The 16,497-nt window shown below is 52.7% G+C and overlaps 3 protein-coding genes and 1 long non-coding RNA gene across 7 annotated transcripts in view; 2 read left to right on the top strand and 2 right to left on the bottom strand.

Moving 5' to 3' along the window:
* The first annotated feature begins 554 nt into the window (after nucleotides 1-554).
* MIF4GD (MIF4G domain containing) lies at nucleotides 555-4,064 on the top strand. Of its 2 annotated transcripts, none has more exons than XM_004463848.5 (6): nucleotides 555-669; nucleotides 1,279-1,409; nucleotides 2,252-2,361; nucleotides 2,534-2,689; nucleotides 2,775-2,867; nucleotides 3,300-4,064. In XM_004463848.5, the coding sequence occupies exons 2-6, from the start codon at nucleotides 1,328-1,330 to the stop codon at nucleotides 3,525-3,527; spliced, it is 669 nt and encodes a 222-aa protein (XP_004463905.1). In that variant the 5' UTR covers nucleotides 555-669; nucleotides 1,279-1,327; the 3' UTR covers nucleotides 3,528-4,064. The 2 variants fall into 2 exon arrangements, with proteins under 2 accessions (XP_004463905.1, XP_012382784.1); XM_012527330.3 differs by lacking the exon at nucleotides 555-669 and adding an exon at nucleotides 1,021-1,084.
* On the bottom strand, nucleotides 3,981-7,242 carry MRPS7 (mitochondrial ribosomal protein S7). Its single transcript, XM_004463849.5, has 5 exons — nucleotides 7,051-7,242; nucleotides 6,360-6,551; nucleotides 6,183-6,246; nucleotides 5,647-5,814; nucleotides 3,981-4,569 (listed from the first exon to the last, which is right to left on the bottom strand). The coding sequence occupies exons 1-5, from the start codon at nucleotides 7,131-7,133 to the stop codon at nucleotides 4,348-4,350; spliced, it is 729 nt and encodes a 242-aa protein (XP_004463906.1). The 5' UTR covers nucleotides 7,134-7,242; the 3' UTR covers nucleotides 3,981-4,347.
* Nucleotides 7,223-16,497, top strand: part of GGA3 (golgi associated, gamma adaptin ear containing, ARF binding protein 3) — a 23,200-nt gene continuing 13,925 nt past the window's right edge. The window contains exons 1-5 of one of the 3 annotated variants that reach the window (XM_004463856.5): nucleotides 7,223-7,483; nucleotides 13,907-13,991; nucleotides 14,111-14,186; nucleotides 15,612-15,710; nucleotides 16,325-16,448. In XM_004463856.5, coding sequence (XP_004463913.1) covers nucleotides 7,444-7,483; nucleotides 13,907-13,991; nucleotides 14,111-14,186; nucleotides 15,612-15,710; nucleotides 16,325-16,448 — 424 coding nt within the window. In that variant the 5' untranslated portion in view covers nucleotides 7,223-7,443. The remainder of the gene's footprint in view (nucleotides 7,484-13,906; nucleotides 13,992-14,110; nucleotides 14,187-15,611; nucleotides 15,711-16,324; nucleotides 16,449-16,497) is intronic. The other 2 variants (XM_071210798.1, XM_058284706.2) reach the window with 2 other exon arrangements.
* LOC105746632 (uncharacterized) overlaps nucleotides 8,815-16,497 on the bottom strand; it is a 9,235-nt gene continuing 1,552 nt past the window's right edge. The window contains exons 2-3 of the long non-coding RNA XR_011646943.1: nucleotides 13,812-14,488; nucleotides 8,815-10,082 (exon numbers count right to left, since the gene is read on the bottom strand). This is a non-coding gene — a long non-coding RNA (uncharacterized lncRNA). The remainder of the gene's footprint in view (nucleotides 10,083-13,811; nucleotides 14,489-16,497) is intronic.

Below are 16,497 nucleotides of genomic sequence, written 5' to 3'. Positions count from 1 at the left end.
CGGGGTCTCCTCCAAGCCCTAGGGGTCGGGGTAAGTGAGCGCCCGCTTACGCGGGAGGGCTTCGTGCGCACGAGCCGCGGTGGTCTCCGACGGGGCCGGGACGTATCGGGTGAGGAGGGGACGGGGCACAGTGAGCTTGTCCCCTTGCAGGGACGATGTGGTAGCGCTCGCCTCGGCCGGGCACCCGGGAGCCCGGCCCTCCGTGTGGGCGGGGCTGCGAGGGCGCCGGCCAGGAGCGGCCCCGCCCCCGCCCCGCCCCCGCCCGCCCAGCTAGGAAATTACCTAAGCGGCTGCGAGGCGGCTCTGGCCCCGCCCCCGGGCCCCGCCCCGCCCCACCCCGCCCCACCCCGCCCCACCCCGCCCCCGGCGCCCAGCTAGGAAATGACCTAAGCGGCGGCGAGGCGGGGAGGTGGCTATGGCCCCGCCCCTGCCCCGCCCCACCCCGCCCCCGGCGCCCAGCTAGGAAATGACCTAAGCGGGCGGGGAGGCGACTCTGGCCCCGCCCCTCCCCTGCCCCGCCCCCCGCCCCCGCCCCCGGCGCGCAGCTAGGAAATGACCTAAGCGGCGGCGAGGAGCGGCCGGCGGCCCTCCCAGAGCGAAGACGCGGGGCGCGCGCATCATGCACGCCGCGCGGTGCCCGGGCGCGCGGGCGCGGCGCGGCCCCGGCAGGTGGGTCCCGGCCCTGTGCCACCAGGAAGGGCGTTCGGGGCTCGGGGAAGCCGCGGGGGTCTGGAGAGCCCTGACGCTCGCCCCCTCTGCCCGCAGGGCCCAGGCACCGAGTCCAGAAGGGACCCCAACGCGGGGCGCGTCATCCCGTGTCCCCCTTCAAGGGGCAGGGCGCAGGGTGGAGCTCAGGCATTCGGAGTCCTGGGTGGCGGGCCCGGGTTTAGCCCGTCGGTCCCGGTGGAAGCGGCCAGGGCAGGAGAGTCCGGCCCTTTTGCTCCCACCAGAGCGGGCTGAGGAGGACCCTGAGGGAAGCCCCCAGCCCCGACTCGCGCGGGCCAGCCCTGCGCTCCACCCCGCACCCGCCCAGCCTTCCCCGGTAGCTGCCAGCACCGACCCTACCTCCCGCCGGCGCTGGAGGGTAGGCACCAGCCACTGTCCCTCTCCGTACTCGGAAGCCTGGGGTTGCCTCAGCCGGGCAGCATGGCTGGCACCTAGATGCCAGGGACAGCCGAGGGGGCAGCAGCCGGCGCTCCCGCCAGCGCCCCCAGGGCCGCCGGGGCGGGGAACCCCGTCCCCGCCTCTCCCCACCTGAGCCTTTGCCCTCCCTCCCAGGTGCTGTCATTAGTCCCTCCCTAGCCCAGAGCTGCTGGGGTTGCATGTCATGGGGGAGCCCAGTAAAGAGGAGTATCAAATCCAGTCCTTTGACGCAGAGACCCAGCAGCTGCTGAAGACAGCCCTCAAAGGTGAGGAGGGGCTGGGGGGGCCAGGCCAGGACCAGGCGTACAGCCTCTGCTCAGGGCTCTGGGGAGCACTAGCTCTCTGACCCTTCGCCTCCTAAGAACCGGAACCAGCAACATGCCTCTGAAACTGGAAAGCAGGCTGCACTTTTGCCAGTAGAGCCACCTGGCAGAGCGCAAAGCCTTTAAACAGTTTTTTGAAGTACTGTGGAAGGGCGTGGGCACAGAGAACACACAGTCCCTGCCCTTTAAGCCCTTCCGTTTGAATCCTGGGGTTCTGTGTTGCTGCAGCAGCTCTCAAGCACAGAGCTGACTGACTGCGGACAGGAGCTGGAGGAGACCAAGTAGTTGTCCTGAACTGATGCCTTCTCTTCCAGTCCTCAGGTTAGAAGTGAGACTCCACTAAGAATTAGCAGTGCCTGTCACCAGGGGGCTGATGGGGAAGGCCCTACGCGGCTGTCCTTGTCATGTGCGTGACACAGAGGAACACTGACTTAAGCAGTTTAACTGCTGTCCAAGTCATCATTCTTCAGCGTGCCCTCTTAAAGGTGCTCTTGAGATTCCTGCCTCCATCTGGTCCCAGCCAAAGACGGGTGTCCTAGAAAAAACGAGCATCCTTACTTGGTTAGTCTGTAAAAGCCACATAACCTGTCTGGCTTTCACTGTCATTGGGCAAGCTGGAAGCTCAAAGCTAGAGCTGCTCCCACAGATGCTGCTTCTCCCCTTTCCTCCATCTTCTCTGAACATGTTAAATGTGTGTGTTTAATGGATATGCACTCTGGTAGTGCAGGTGGAGGCCCAGGTGACCAATAAGCAACTCTAGGCTCCACTCCTACCTCTACCCCTAGACCCAGGTGCTGTGGATTTGGAGAAAGTGGCCAACGTGATTGTGGACCATTCTCTGCAGGACTGTGTGTTCAGCAAGGAAGCAGGACGCATGTGCTATGCCATCATTCAGGTTGGGGGGGTGCTGTAGCGGAAAGATGCTTCAGAAGTGGGCAGAAGGCCTGGCCAGCAGAGCCAAAGGCAGAGGGAAGAGTGGGACAGGTGGGCTTTCAGCCACAGGTGCTCGGGTGGGGGTGGTGATGGTGCCTCCCTTGTCTCCTCACCATCTTTGCCCTGGCCCACAGGCAGAGAGCAAGCAAACAGGACAGAGTGTTTTCCGGCGTGGGCTCCTTAACCGGCTGCAGCAGGAGTACCAGGCTCGGGAGCAGCTGCGTGCCCGCTCCTTGCAAGGCTGGGTCTGCTATGTCACCTTCATCTGCAACATCTTCGACTACCTGCGGGTGAGGCCCCAGCAGCTGCCCTGCGTGGCAGAGCTGGCCTGCTCCTTGCAGCTACTCAGCCCGGGGCCCTCCTCTCCCCCCACAGGTGAACAACATGCCCATGATGGCCCTGGTGAACCCCGTCTACGACTGCCTCCTCCGGCTGGCCCAGCCCGACAGCCTGAGCAAGGAGGAGGAGGTGGGTGGCCCTGGCTCGGGAGGCCAGCGGAGACGGGCAGTCTTTGGCTGAGTTCACAGTGCCAGCCACCTCACCCTGTGGAGGCGTGTGACGCCTCACTTTCTGGGGCAGGAGCCTGGTGGGGGCACTTAAGGCCTATCACAGTTACAGCCCAGGCTGCCAGGTGTGGAATTGATCAGACTTGTCCTCAATAGGAAAGGCAGCCTGTGGTAGGAGCGCTGAGAACCACAGCGAGCTGTGAGGAGTCGGCCCAGCAACGGAACCGGGGCGGGGCAGGGCAGAAAAGGAGGGAGGTTAGGCAGGCTTTGCAGGCAGAGGCAGCCTGGTCCGAAGGGACCTTAGGCAGGTCCCGGAAGCCCTTTCCTTCTGTGTGAGATGCACTGGGCCAGGGCTCCGTGGACTGGTTCCACCGGTGTTCCCACCTTCTGGCAGGTGGACTGCTTGGTGCTGCAGCTGCACCGGGTCGGGGAGCAGCTGGAGAAGATGAACGGGCAGCGCATGGATGAGCTCTTTGTCCTGATCCGGGATGGCTTCCTGCTCCCCACCGGCCTCAGCTCTCTGGCCCAGCTGCTGCTGCTGGAGATCATTGAGTTCCGGGCGGCTGGCTGGAAGACCACGCCGGCTGCCCACAAGTATTACTACAGTGAGGTCTCCGACTAGGGGCTCGGGGCTCAAGAGCAGCGCCAGCCCCTCTCCAACCCACTTCCCAGCCCGGCACTGGCGCCTTCACCTCCCCAGACTCCATCCCTTCTAGATTTTCCTCATCTCCTGAGAAGCTTCCCACTCACACCACAGTCCTGCCCTGGGCACTTTCTTGCCCCCAACTCAGAGGTCTGTGAGGACACGAGACATACCTGGTGGCCCAGGCTTGAGACTGCTGAGTGTGTGGGGGTTGTACCCTGCCCTGCCCTCCACCTGGAGCCTTAGGGCCAGGCAAAGAAGGGCAACTCCCAACAACCACTGCATTGTATAACCGCTGGTGCAATAGCTACCCTGGTGCCTGTTTCCCCATCTGGGATGCTTTGGGATGTCAAGGGGCAGGGGCCAGAATACAAAGCACACCAGAAACTGCTTTTTATGTATTTTCTACAAAGACCACTTTAAAAACAAGTGTATTTCCTCCAGTCAGTTTTAATGAATCACATGCTAACTATCAGTTCAGGGTGAGAATTTTCTAATAAATCTTTTCTGATGCTATCACTGCTTTATTTTTTATCCAAAGGTCCACTCCAAGCTGAGGAAAGAGAAGGCTGGGTGTGCCCCAGGTTACTTGGGGAAAACCTAACTTTATAAGGAGATAGAGCAGCTGGAGCCAGTTCTAGCCCCAAGAAAGGTGACAAGCAACGTACTGCTCCAGCCTTGAGGCTTGCCCTCACACAGGAACCACATCCTAAACCCCCAGGTGTTTTCATCGTGGCAATGGCTCACACTTTCTGGCAGCAGAGGGTAGGGCTCCTCCTGAGCCTCTCCCCTACTCCCGCTACCACCAGCGGTAGTGGGCCAGGGCGCGGTTGGCCTCAGCCATCTTATGCAAGTTGTGCTTCTTCTTGATCACAGGGCCCTGATTGTGGAAAGCCTGCAGCAGCTCTTGTGATAGCTTCTCTGGCATCAGTGTCCTCCGGTGCTTATTCTCCCGGCACTCAGTAATCATCCACTTCATGGCTAGGAAGCGGCGACGCCTGTCGGTTAGGGGCACAGGGACCTGGGTGAGATAGAGAGATAGAGCACAGGCAAGTTGATCCCAGGGCCTGCCACGGCTGGGGCTGCCTCCTTCCCCAAGCTCTAAGGAGTAGTTAAGATTCCCTCTGGGCCAACTCTGCTAAGGCTTCTGGGGAGAAAGGGCCTGCTTTTTCCTTGTTGAGCTTCCCCTACCTGAGTGACCTCAATAAAAAGACATATGAGGGAAGCAAGAGAAGTGGTTGTGGCTCAACTAACAGAGCGTCCACCTACCATATAGGAAGTCCAGGGTTCAGTACCCAGGGCCTCCTGACCTGTGTGGTGAGCAGGCCACATGCACAGTGTTGCAAGGAGTGCTGCCCCGCACTCCTGCAAGGAGAGCCACCCCGCGCGAAAAAGCGCAGCCTACCCAGGAGTGGCTCCGCACACATGGAGAGCTGAGGCAGCAAGATGACACAACAAAAAAGTGAGTTTCCCGGTGCTGACAAGAATGCAAGCGGACACAGAAGAACTAACACAAGCAAATGGACACAGAGCAGATGAGAGGGAAGAGGAGAGAAATAAAAAAAATAAAATTTTTGGAAAAAAAAAGACATATGAGGCATTCATTCAGCAAATGTTCACCAAGACAACTTCTTTTCCTCCTAAATGGAAGTTCTGCCAAGTTGACATAAGAACCAATTGACTGGGCCACCTCAGTCCATGGGTGCCTAAAAATAAGACTTTCTATTCAAGAACCATTTACCAGGTACAATGTCAAACACTGGGGATGCAGACATGGATGAGAAAATCCCTACCCTTATGGAGTCTACATTGAAAAAGGGGAAGACAAGAAAACCCACTGTGACAGTAAATCAATGAATGGTGACGGAGCACCAGCTATGAGTCAAGTACCATGTTAGAAGATTTCATTTGGATTTTGTTTTGCTCTCCTCTTTCTCCATTTCCTACTTAGGACTACAGCTTAGGTGAGCAGATTCTGACAGCCTTTCGTCTCTAGAAAGCTATCAATTCTGGCCCAGCTCTGGGCTCTGGGGCCCCACCTTCACTCCACCAAGAAGAAAGGCCTGCTTTCCTGTTCTGACCATTTGTTGCCGCTCACCTGATAGAAGTGGCCACCCTTGAGGATGGGTACTAGTCCAATCACAGGTTCACAGTTTTTCAGTGCCTGGTGGAAGATGGTGTAGGGGTTGCGTTCGATGGTTGCCTGTTCCTCTGCAGGAGCAGCATGGTACTTTTCAAACTGCTTCCTTTTCAAAGCCTCCAGAGTCTGCAAAGGGATATATAGTGAAGGAGGTTACCCCAGGCTCCCTAAAGAGTTTACCCAGCTCAGCCAAGTATCTCGCCTTTTATACCCATCATTCCGGTCTCTGGCAGTGCAGCTTCTCCCTCAGCCCACACAAGACAGTTCTTAAGTGCCTCCCCCTTTCCTGAACTAGGGTATAAACTGTAGGCTGAGACGTGCATTGGGGATGGGAAATGGAGGTGTTGACTATGGCAGGAACTTAAAGTCCTCCCCTCTCCTCACCCACCACAAACCCACACACACAGACATATAGGGAAGTGAATATTAATAACAGGTATAGGAATCCAAGTACAAAGCTATAGGGAAAAGAGGAAGAAAAAGAGACTGCTTGCCTGTGTCATGAGGAGTCTGGCCAGGATCTTGTTTCCTCCTTTCATCATCATCCTGATGAACTTACTTCAATGAGAAAAGCAACATGTTGAACATTCCAAGGCGGGATCGTGGCCCTGATTGTAGACCCTCCCTGGGATAGTCCCAGTCTGGGGAACAAAAATGTGTTTCTGTCTAACCTGATCACCGGGTCTTCAAACACAGAGCATGAGTTCGTCGCTGGGGCAGCTTTGAAGAGCTGAGTCTTCTTGAGCTCTCGTTCATACCGTTCCCCCTCAGTCAGCTCGGTCAAGGGCTTGCGGTAGTATTCCTTGTCAATCTGGGGATCCTGGTATTGAGGGCTATAGCGGCTCCACCTCACCTGGGTTAGACTAGGGGGGAGGGAAGGGAGGAAGGCGAATGAGGTGACTCCACAGGTGACTTAACAATAGGCATTTGCCATCCAGCCGACCAGCAAGAGCGGCGCGGACACAGCAGGCTAAACCTGAACGGCATCAATAACGGCTCTCGTCCCAAGAGGTAGGAGGACCTTCTCCAACAGGCCCGGAAGGTCTCCCCGTCAAGCGCAAACGGTCAGGACAGGCTCCCACCCGTGCATGTCTCCCCTTCCTCCCCACCTCCTAACACGCAGAAGATCCCAGGCCCGAACTCTTTTAGTAGGGCTGCATTTCCAGCTCCAGGTTAGTCCGTTTTCTCCAGCGGGGGCAGTCACTAAGCCTTCCAAGGCTTGAACGCAGCTATTCCGGCCCCCAGGGTAATACTCGCTCCAGGGTCCCGCGCAGCCTGCCTGTGGCCCCCTTCCTTCCCCACAGGCCCCTGTAAAGACCCAAGCCCCCGCCCCCCGTCCCCAGCTGCCGGCCGCCCTCTCACCTTGGAAACCGCAGGCCAGCCCCTCGCACGCCCAACGCTAGGCCCGACAACCCGCGAGCAGCCGACGCGGTGGGGGCAGCCATCTTGGCTAGCCTCGAGGACCCCACAAGGACTGCCCTCGGCGTGCCTGAGTGGCATGAGGCAGGGAAAGACCCCACACGGTCCTAAATCTGTGTTTCACCCATTAATCTGGGAGCTAGAGTCTCTCACTCCAAGGTCCCAAGGGAAGAGCCAAAAAGAAAAATTCCTCTTCCTGATTCCAGTCGCCGGCTGGCGAGACCCTCGGCGGCTGCGCCCGCTCCTCTCAGGCCCCCGAGCAGGCCCCGCCCCGGCTCGTCTTTTGCAGGCTCTCGCGACGTTTGAGGGCGCGGGGCCTGCTTGGGCGGCTGCAATATGGCGGAGGCGGAAGGGGAGAGCTTGGAGTCCTGGCTGAGTGAGTAGCCGCGGCCGCTTTTCCTGTCCGCGAGTCGCCGAGCCGGCCCGCTCCGCATCCCCGCGCCCCCTGCCCGGGCTCCGCGGTGGTGCCGCCTGGCAGCCCGCGCCTGGGCCTGCTCCCGCCACTAGCGTTCTGCGCTCACGCCCCTTACCATCAGGGCGCCCTGGCTCCCGCCTGGCCCTGCTCCCTTTGCTGCGGCGCGTTCTCCCGCAGCCGTGCGCGGTGGCGTAAACTCGCGATCCTGTCGGGTCCCCGCAGGCTTGTGGAAGGATACAGCCAAGTCGTCTGGGCTGACGTGCGTCGGAGCTTTGGGGAACTTGAGGTGGGACTGTTCCCGGCTGGGACTCCGGGAACCCTGCGCCTCGAACCCCAACGAAAGGGAAAGACCCGAATTTAGGCTGAAAGTCCGCGAGTGGTGGGTGCTGCTGACTATACATATGCAAGCCTGGTGACTTTAGAATTGTAACCATGTATTCGAGGAAAAGTAACCATTTGGCACAGGCAGAATGTTTAAAAGCATGAGTTCCTTCAATAAAGCAGGAGTCTCGTTAGGCTAGAAAACGGAGCTCTGCCCTTAATGACCAAAGTATAGTGAAATCTACATTGTGACATTCTGCGTTCCCTCCCCGCCCCCCCGGAACAATTAACGAGTTGATAACGTTTTCTGAGTAAAGTGTGTATAGGCTCAGGGGACAGCTCGATGCTGAAGTTAAAGATTTTGCTATGAAGGCAATATGGATTAACCTTGTTAGCAGGTAGGACTCTGCTGAAGGGTTAGTAAGTGACTTTTCCTATGGGCTAAATCCCCTGGAGGCCTCTAAGTGGAGAAAAATGGACAGGGTGATAAGGCAGGTAAGACATCTAGATACGGGGATCTCTTATTTGGTAGATCTTCCAGGCTCTTGTAAGTGATGGCTATTTCCTCCGATTGCCTGACCTTTTCTAAACAAGAGATTCTTCTCAGGAGGTTGAATTTAGGTTGAAAGGGGCACACCCTAGAAGGAGATACGAAGTAAAATCACATTTGCAGAATCTGCAATTGGATGCAAGTCACAAAGCCTTATGTATATATGGAGCTGTTTTCCATAGAATTCGAATTGCTCTGCAAATAAATGTCCATCACATTCCTTGACCAAGTATCCTAGTGAAGCAGGTATGGCCGCCACAGTTCCACAAAAAGGGGACACCTTGATAGCCATTTGCTCACAGCCATCCTGTTGGACATGATTACACTGGAATGGGTTTTATTCACAGATATTAAAGGGGATATTGGAATAATTTAAGTGACTTAAGCAGCGTTTAATAGTCTGGGGTTGTTTAGAGTTGCATTTTTTTTTTCTAATTTTTTTTTGATCTTTATTTTTTTTTAATGTTACATTCAAAAAATATGAGGTCCCCATACACCCCCCAACCCCCTCACCCCACTCCTCCCCCCATAACAACAACCTCCTCCATCGTCATGAGGCATTCGTTGCATTTGGTGAATACATCTATGAGCACCGCTGTACCTCATGGTCAATGGTCCAAACTGTAGCCCACACTCTCCCCCAGTCCACCCAGTGGGCCATGGGAGGACACACAATGTCTGGTAACTGTCCCTGCAGCACCACCCAGGACAACTCCAACCCGCGAAAATGCCCCCACATCACATCTCTTCCTCCCACTCCCTACCCCCAGCAGCCACCATAGCCACTTTCTCCACACCAATGCCACATTTTCTTCGATTGCTAATCACAGTAGTTCATGAATAGAATATCAGTAAGTCCACTCTAATCCATACATTTTGAAATAGGGAATTTGGAGGGAGAATAGAGATGATGAGGAAATGAGATGGCCTCTGTAAAGACTAGATCTGAGATTGGCCTCTGGCCCTTTCTCATTAGAGAATTGTGTTTGGGGTAGTGTTAAGATTCCTTCCATCCTTAGCCTCTGTTTACATTCACAGTTGTTTTGACTTAATGGTGAACTGTTCACCATTTGAAGAGCCAGTGCTTGAGGTTTGCCACCATCTTAATCTTAGGTCCCTGTCACCCCCTGGTTTGCCTGATTTACTGGAAAAGCCTCTGCTGGGCACAGTGTCTCTTCTCTTGGCAGGCTGTTCTACATGCTGTTCCCAGGAGGGCATTTCCGTTTTCATTTTTCTTTGTTGTTGTTGTTGTTTGTTTTTGGTTCTGTTTTCTTTCTTTGTTTTTTTTAGAGCATTTCTTTTCAGTCAAGTCACTCCACTGATGCCAAACCTGCCCTCCTGCCTCGTGACGCCCCCTGTGGTCTTGCCTTGCTCATTCCTTGCCTCCTCTTATCTGCTTCCTAATACACTTCCCTTTTTTAGTCAGTCTGATGTTCTTGTTCCCCCTGGCACACATTGCTTTCCTTACCTGGGATGTCCTACTCTCCCTTGCTCAGCTAAATGCTTCAAAACTCAGTCTTTCTTCCCCATAAATCTTCTCTTGATGATTTCAGCCTTCTCCAAAGTCCTGTCACTTCCACATCAATGAATATTTAATGAGTACCTGCTAGTGAGAGGAGCAGGTGTAACTGAAGTGGTTGAGCATCTGCTTCCCATGTACAAGGTCCCAGGTTCAATCTCTGGTACCTCCTTAAAAAAAAGTAAAAGAAGGAGATTAGGAAGTTCAAATTGAAGTACTCTTTGCCTTCAGTTTGATGGAGGTAGTGTGGGCACTCTTAAAAAGATAAAGACAGCAAAACAAAACATAAAAAGATACAGATACAAGGCAGGAGCTTTAAGTGCCAAAGGGCAGGGTTTTTTTTTTTTAGAATATTGGGGATATGGTGAGTGGAAGATGATTCTCTCCTATTATTCAATGAGGAGATATCATTAGAGCCAGATCTTTCTGTGGGAAAATTGGCTCTTCCTCATTGGAATGAGTGGCAGACACTGCTGTTTCCCATGAGATTCAAGGCTAGTGATGGAATTAAGCTGAAAAAGAGATCAAGGAAATCTAAAGGGACAAGCATGGAAGGGAATAAGGCTTTCAACAGAGACCCGAAAATAAACAGAAACCATCAATCAGAGCAGATCCTGGAGGGGCAGTGTGAAGAGGCAGAGTCTGCAGCAGGGGCTCTGGTGTCACTTCTGTGCCAGGTGAACGAGAATGTGAAGTGAGTGAAAGATTGTGTGGAAGTGGGGAGGGCTGTGGGCAGGGGAGAGCCAGTCACCCACAGTTATCCCCAGAGGTTCTTCCGGTCCCCGTGGGTGACTGAGGCCTGCTTTCTGAGCTGGGTAGGGGTGGAGGAGGAACTCAGACGTGGGTCTGACCATGCCAACTCCAGGGCTTTCTGTGCCCATGTGTGGGCAGAGTGTGCCCTGCAAGATTTGCCACAGGAAGGTCTATCAAGGTGAAAGAGTGGGATTCTGGAAAAATTGAACACAAGTGAAAAGTGGGTGGGTGTATTTTTGGAACAACAGTGCTAAAGGATTTATCAGCAGGCTGGGGAAGGAATCTGCTGTGTATGCTCTTGGTGAGTGCCCATTCCTTATTGCAGGGGAGGAGCTGTCCACATCGCAGTCTGTATTTGGAAGGTGCTTTTCTTGTGAAGGTGAATGAGTTCATTTTCTTAGGCTATTCAAATAGCGCGAGTGTTCTCAAAATGAGAAGAGTGTTGAGGGTGGGTATGGCTCCTGGCACCATCTGACTTCTGTACCCACAGTCTGTTAGTGTCATGGGAGCTCTTCAAGCAGCTCAAATGATAGGGATTGGTAAGGAAGTCAGTCTAACACCCATGAAGATGTCAGATACCTGGTGGGCTGGGGCATCGTTTGTCTGGAAGGTGGTAGCTAGTAGGCCTTTTGGGAATAAAGGCAAGATTGCCAGATGTTCTTTCCAAATGGCCTTCCTCGATTAAATTAGTCTCTTCTGTTCAAGTTTGACATTTTTAAAAGCCTACTAATTCTCTTTTCACGATTGAGAACAGACACCTCTCTTTTCCTCCAAATATAAACCTAAACCATCAAAACCTTCCCCTTCCAGCCAGAACAAAAATGCCACAGGACAGTTCAGACACACAGGCCGTGAGTCAGTAGTGCTGCAGGGCCGCGGCCTGACCCCTACCTCTAGGAGGTGTCTGCTGGCCTCTTGTGGCTCAGAGTCCCAGAGCCGTATTCCTGGGAGTCCTTAGTAGGATTTGGGCATCACTGCTTTTTTAAAAAACAGTGATTTTTAATGTTAGGACAAAAGGAACTTAAGAAAATATCCACAGTCGCAAGAAATCAGAATTCAGAAACTTCTTGCAGGACCCCTTATTGGGAGCATTTTTTTTGGTTTGTTTTTAAGGCTCGGTCACTTTGCTTTTAGCCCTTAGGAAAATCTGGAGGGAGAAGCATGGGTGTTTTAAAAAGATGAATGTCTTCAGCTTTCCATTTGTTTTCTGAAGCTGAAGCTTTAAATTTAGAAGGCAGCCTGACTGTGCTTTCTGGAAAAGGCAGACGGCTGATCTGAATCTGAGATGGGAACAGTGTAACCACCCTCAGTGAGGCCATCCTCCTTTAGAGCAGGGAAAGGAGGCCCCAAGCGGAAGGAGGAGGAGGCTTTGCACTTAGCATCTGGATTTTAACCCCTGGATGTCCTTCTGATAACTCTCTGATCTTTGTCTTTGATTGTGCAGAGACCGTTTAACCTTGAAGGTGCTGCATACTCAAGATGAGCTTCTATTTTTGTGATCCCAGGGATAGCACAGCTGTAATGATGGTAACACTGCATATAATTTTAAAAACTTGTAAATCATTAGGAAGGTTAGATCTTTTTTTTAAATTAGATATTCTGGTAGGTTTTTTTTTACTGTTGTGTTAAAATATACATATCATAAAACCATTGCACCATTTTCAGTAGGTTCTGAAGAAATAGGGGTAGGATTGCCTTGTGGGCTTCTGAGGGCGGACACTGGAGTCAGACCTCCTCTGTGCACACTTGGGTAAATCAGCTTCTCATAATAATGGTATTTCATACAGTTGATGTGAGGGCGAAACAAAATAATGTATGCAAAGCCCTTCCAGGCTGTGCCTGGCACACAGTAAATACTGTAAGCTGCTGCTGCTCTTGTTTTGAATGAATGAGAAAAGGAGATATGTCAGTAGGAAGGTTAGGTCTTTTTTTTTTTTTTTAAGATTTATTTTTTATTTATTTCCCCGCCCCCAGTTGTCTGCTCTCTGTGCCCATTCGCTGTGTGTTTTTCTGTGTCTGCTTCTATTCTTGTCAGCGGCATCAGGAATCTGTGTTTCTTTTTGTTACATCACCTTGCTGCCTCATCTCTCTGTGTGTGCGGTCCCACTCCTGGGCAGGCTGCACTTTCGTCACATGGGGCAGCTCCCCTTACGGGGCGCACTCCTTGCGCATGGGGCTCCCCTACCCAGGGGATACCCCTTTGTGGCATGGTACTCCTTATACGCATCAGCACTGCGCATGGACCAGCTTCACCACATGGGTCAGGAGGCCCTGGGTTTAAACCTTGAACCTCCCATGTGGTAGGCAGATACTCTATTCATTGAGCCAAACCCATTCCTCAGGAAGGTTAGGTCTTTAAAATTTTAAATATTTATTTATTTCTCCACCACCACCACCACCAGTTGTCTGCTCTCTGTGTCCATTCGCTGTTGTGTTCTTCTGTGACTGCTTCTATTCTTATCAGTGGGAATCTGTGTTTCTTTTTGTTGCATCATCTTGTGTCAGCTCTCCCTGCGTGCGGTGCCATTCTTGGGCAGGTTGCACTTTCTTTCGCGCTGGGTGGCTCTCCTTACAGGGCACACTCCTTGCATGTGGGGCTTCCCTACACGGGGGACACCCCTGCGTGGGGTGGCCCTCCTTGTGTGCATCAGCACTGCACATGGGCCAGCTCCACACGGGTCAAGGAGGCCCGGGGTTTGAACCGCGGACCTCCCATGTGGTAGGCGGACACCCTATCCATTGGGCCAAGTCCTCTTCCCAGAGGTTAGGACTTGACTCACCTTTCTCCAGGAACCAGTTCTTGGTGAACCCTACTTGCTTAACTACTTAACACTTAGGACATTTTTATGCAGCTAAAAGTATAACTGTTTGTTCTGTGTTTTATAAAACACAATTTTTTTTGCTTATAAACACAAAATATAAATTATTTCATATATGTATTTGTGAACATCTTAATCATTTGTATTTATAATTATTTATATTTGTCCTGTAAATTCTGATCTGCTCTAAGCTCCATGAGCCTGAGGATTTGTTTTTCTCTTTTCTTTGTGACTTTCAAAATACTGGACAGAGGGACAATATTTCAGTGCTGCTGACTGAGTGAGGTCTCAATCAGAGAAGAAATTTGGATATAAACTTAATTTTACCTCAGTGCTAAAAGTTGGATCTCAAGTGATGAGAATCTTCTATTTTGACCTCCATGCTCTTCCAAACGTCGAGCTCTCCTTTGTTCTCTCTTAAGATAAAGCCACCAACCCTTCCAACCGGCAGGAGGACTGGGAATACATTATTGGCTTCTGTGACCAGATCAACAAAGAACTTGAAGGGTGAGTCTCGCAGCTATCAGGGGGCAGGAGGGAGAGAGCTGACTGGAAGAATGCAAGCAGTGGCCCACCAGCTGGTTCTGGGTCGGTGTAGTGAAGGTGGGGGTCTGCTTGTCTCCCAGGCCCCAGATCTCTGTCCGACTGCTGGCCCACAAGATCCAGTCTCCACAGGAATGGGAGGCGGTCCAGGCGCTGACGGTAGGTTCTTCACTCTGTCGATCCTCGTGCATCGTTGGTCTCAGCAGTTCTCAGGTCTCCTACTCAGAGCCAGCAGAAAGGCCTTGATACAAACTGGATCTGTCTAAAACACGTTCTGTCATCAGTCCTGCAGACGTGTGTGCCCTTGTGCCAGGTGCTGTGCCAGGCATTAAGGTGTCAGAGATGGCTGACGCATCTTCCCAGTGTGGTGCACACAGTCTGATGGGAGTGATGGGAGAGGCAGATGTGCTAAGGGCTGGGCTCAGAAGGCTTCTTGAAGAGGTGCTGATGGAGCTGGACAGCTGTAGAAAGGAGAAGCGAGTATAATTCATCCGTAGCTGAAAACAATGCCAGTTACTAGTGAAGTCATCACACTTAGAGGTGCAGCCACAATGGCAGATTATAGTGTTACTCAGACTAAAGAGAGTCAAGACGTGGCACCATGTATGGCATTCTGGCACTTGCAGGCTCTCTCTTGAACCCAGGGAACCTACCAAGCAACTGAGATCAGATGCATCTCAGGCAGTTTTCATTCAGTGCTAGAAAGATAGAATAGAAAAATGATAGCCGATGAGTGCATATACTACTCCCGTGCTCATTCTATCACGTTCACTGCAGAGCTAAGGCCTTAAAACACTGTTTCTCACCTGGGCGGGAGTTTACCCCCAGGGAGCACTTGGCCAGGTCTGGAGACTTTCCGGATGTCAGAACTGGAGAGGGGTGCTCTGGCATCTAGCAGGCAGAGGCCTGGGACGCTGTTGAGTACCCTGCAATGCACAGGACAGCCCCCCACAACAGAAAACGCTCCAGCCCAAAATGTCAGCAGTGCCCTGGTGGAACAACCCTGCTTTTTGGAAAAATAAAACAAAAAAGGGGGCATTGGGGTGGTGCTCTCCTTGGCATAACCTCTGCAGATACCAAGGGCCCAAGGAAGTACAGGAAGGCTTAAGTTTTCAGTGTCCCTGAGGGAAAATAAATGGGGAGGGATTACGTCATCTAAATTGAAGAAAACAGGATTTAAGCATTACCCTCCCCCCCAAAAAAACAAAACAAAACCATAGGTCAGGTTCTGGAAAGAATCCTGGACCATGAATCAGAGAAACTTTAAATCTCTGGCCTCGGTTTCCTCATCTGTAAAATATGAGAGCAGACTCTTCCCAGTGCTCCCCAGGACTGACACGCAGTGTTGCTTACTTTAGTACCTCCCTAGCTTCCCCAAAAGAGAAAGGCAGTGGGAGGCCCAGTGTTAGTTATTCTGCTGCTAAACCTGTACCCTTCTCTGGGTCGGCTTACACTACTTTTCAGGGATTGAGGCTGTTCGGTGACATCTACTCAATGCTGACTAGGTGCCAGGTGGCTTGCCAGCGACTAGGCCCTGGCCCCAATTCCCACTTACTGAGCAGCCTCGCCTTTGTGTGGCCACAGGTGCTGGAGGCTTGTATGAAGAACTGTGGGCGGAGATTTCATAACGAAGTGGGAAAGTTCCGGTTTTTGAATGAGTTAATCAAAGTCGTTTCTCCAAAGGTCAGTCAAGGGAGTTTCCTTAATTCTAGGGACTTCTGTGTTCTTCCTCCTCTCCCACTGTACTGGCTTTCACTGTACAACCAGCATCTCCGCAGATCTGAGGTTCTCTGTCCTGTCCTTAGAGAGGTAGCCCCTGGAGGTAAGGGGGTGACATACTGGCCATGGGGACAGGTGACTTTCTTGGACAGATACCCAGCCCATGTGAGAAAGCGCCCTTTGGCCTGTCTGGTGTGGCTTCCAGGAGCTGGCTGATGTGCTTGTGGTGCACACCTGTGTCACTTAACTCTGGGCACCCACTTAAAGCAGGGGGCATGATCCTTCCTGCTGAAGGCACTCCCATGAACTCCTTCCAGATAGAACCCAGTTGGGTTTCTGGCAGATTGTGCATGGAAATGCCGTTACAAGCTCCCGGCCTCCTGCCTAACCACAGACTGTATCCCGGATGGATACAGCAATGCCACAGGGAGCTCCCTCCCTCCCCTTGCTCTGTCTCACACACACCTGCACACCTGCTGTTTTGAGTAGGTTTGAGGTACCATTTAATTGCTGTGATGAGAGCCATACACTTTCTAGTCTACAGTTACTAGGTTTTCCCATTTTCTCTTACCTCTTAGTACCTGGGGGACAGGGTGTCTGAGAAAGTGAAGACCAAGATTATTGAGCTGCTCTATAGCTGGACAGTGGCCCTGCCGGAAGAATCGAAGATCAAGGATGCCTACCACATGTTGAAGAGACAAGGTACGTGTTGCCTTCCCTCTTCCTCAAGGCAGACCTCGAGGACTGGCCA

This window comes from Dasypus novemcinctus, chromosome 21, assembly GCF_030445035.2.
Source record: "Dasypus novemcinctus isolate mDasNov1 chromosome 21, mDasNov1.1.hap2, whole genome shotgun sequence".
NCBI classification, from domain to species: Eukaryota; Metazoa; Chordata; class Mammalia; order Cingulata; family Dasypodidae; genus Dasypus; species Dasypus novemcinctus.
This window is presented reverse-complemented; position numbering and strand designations above follow the sequence as displayed.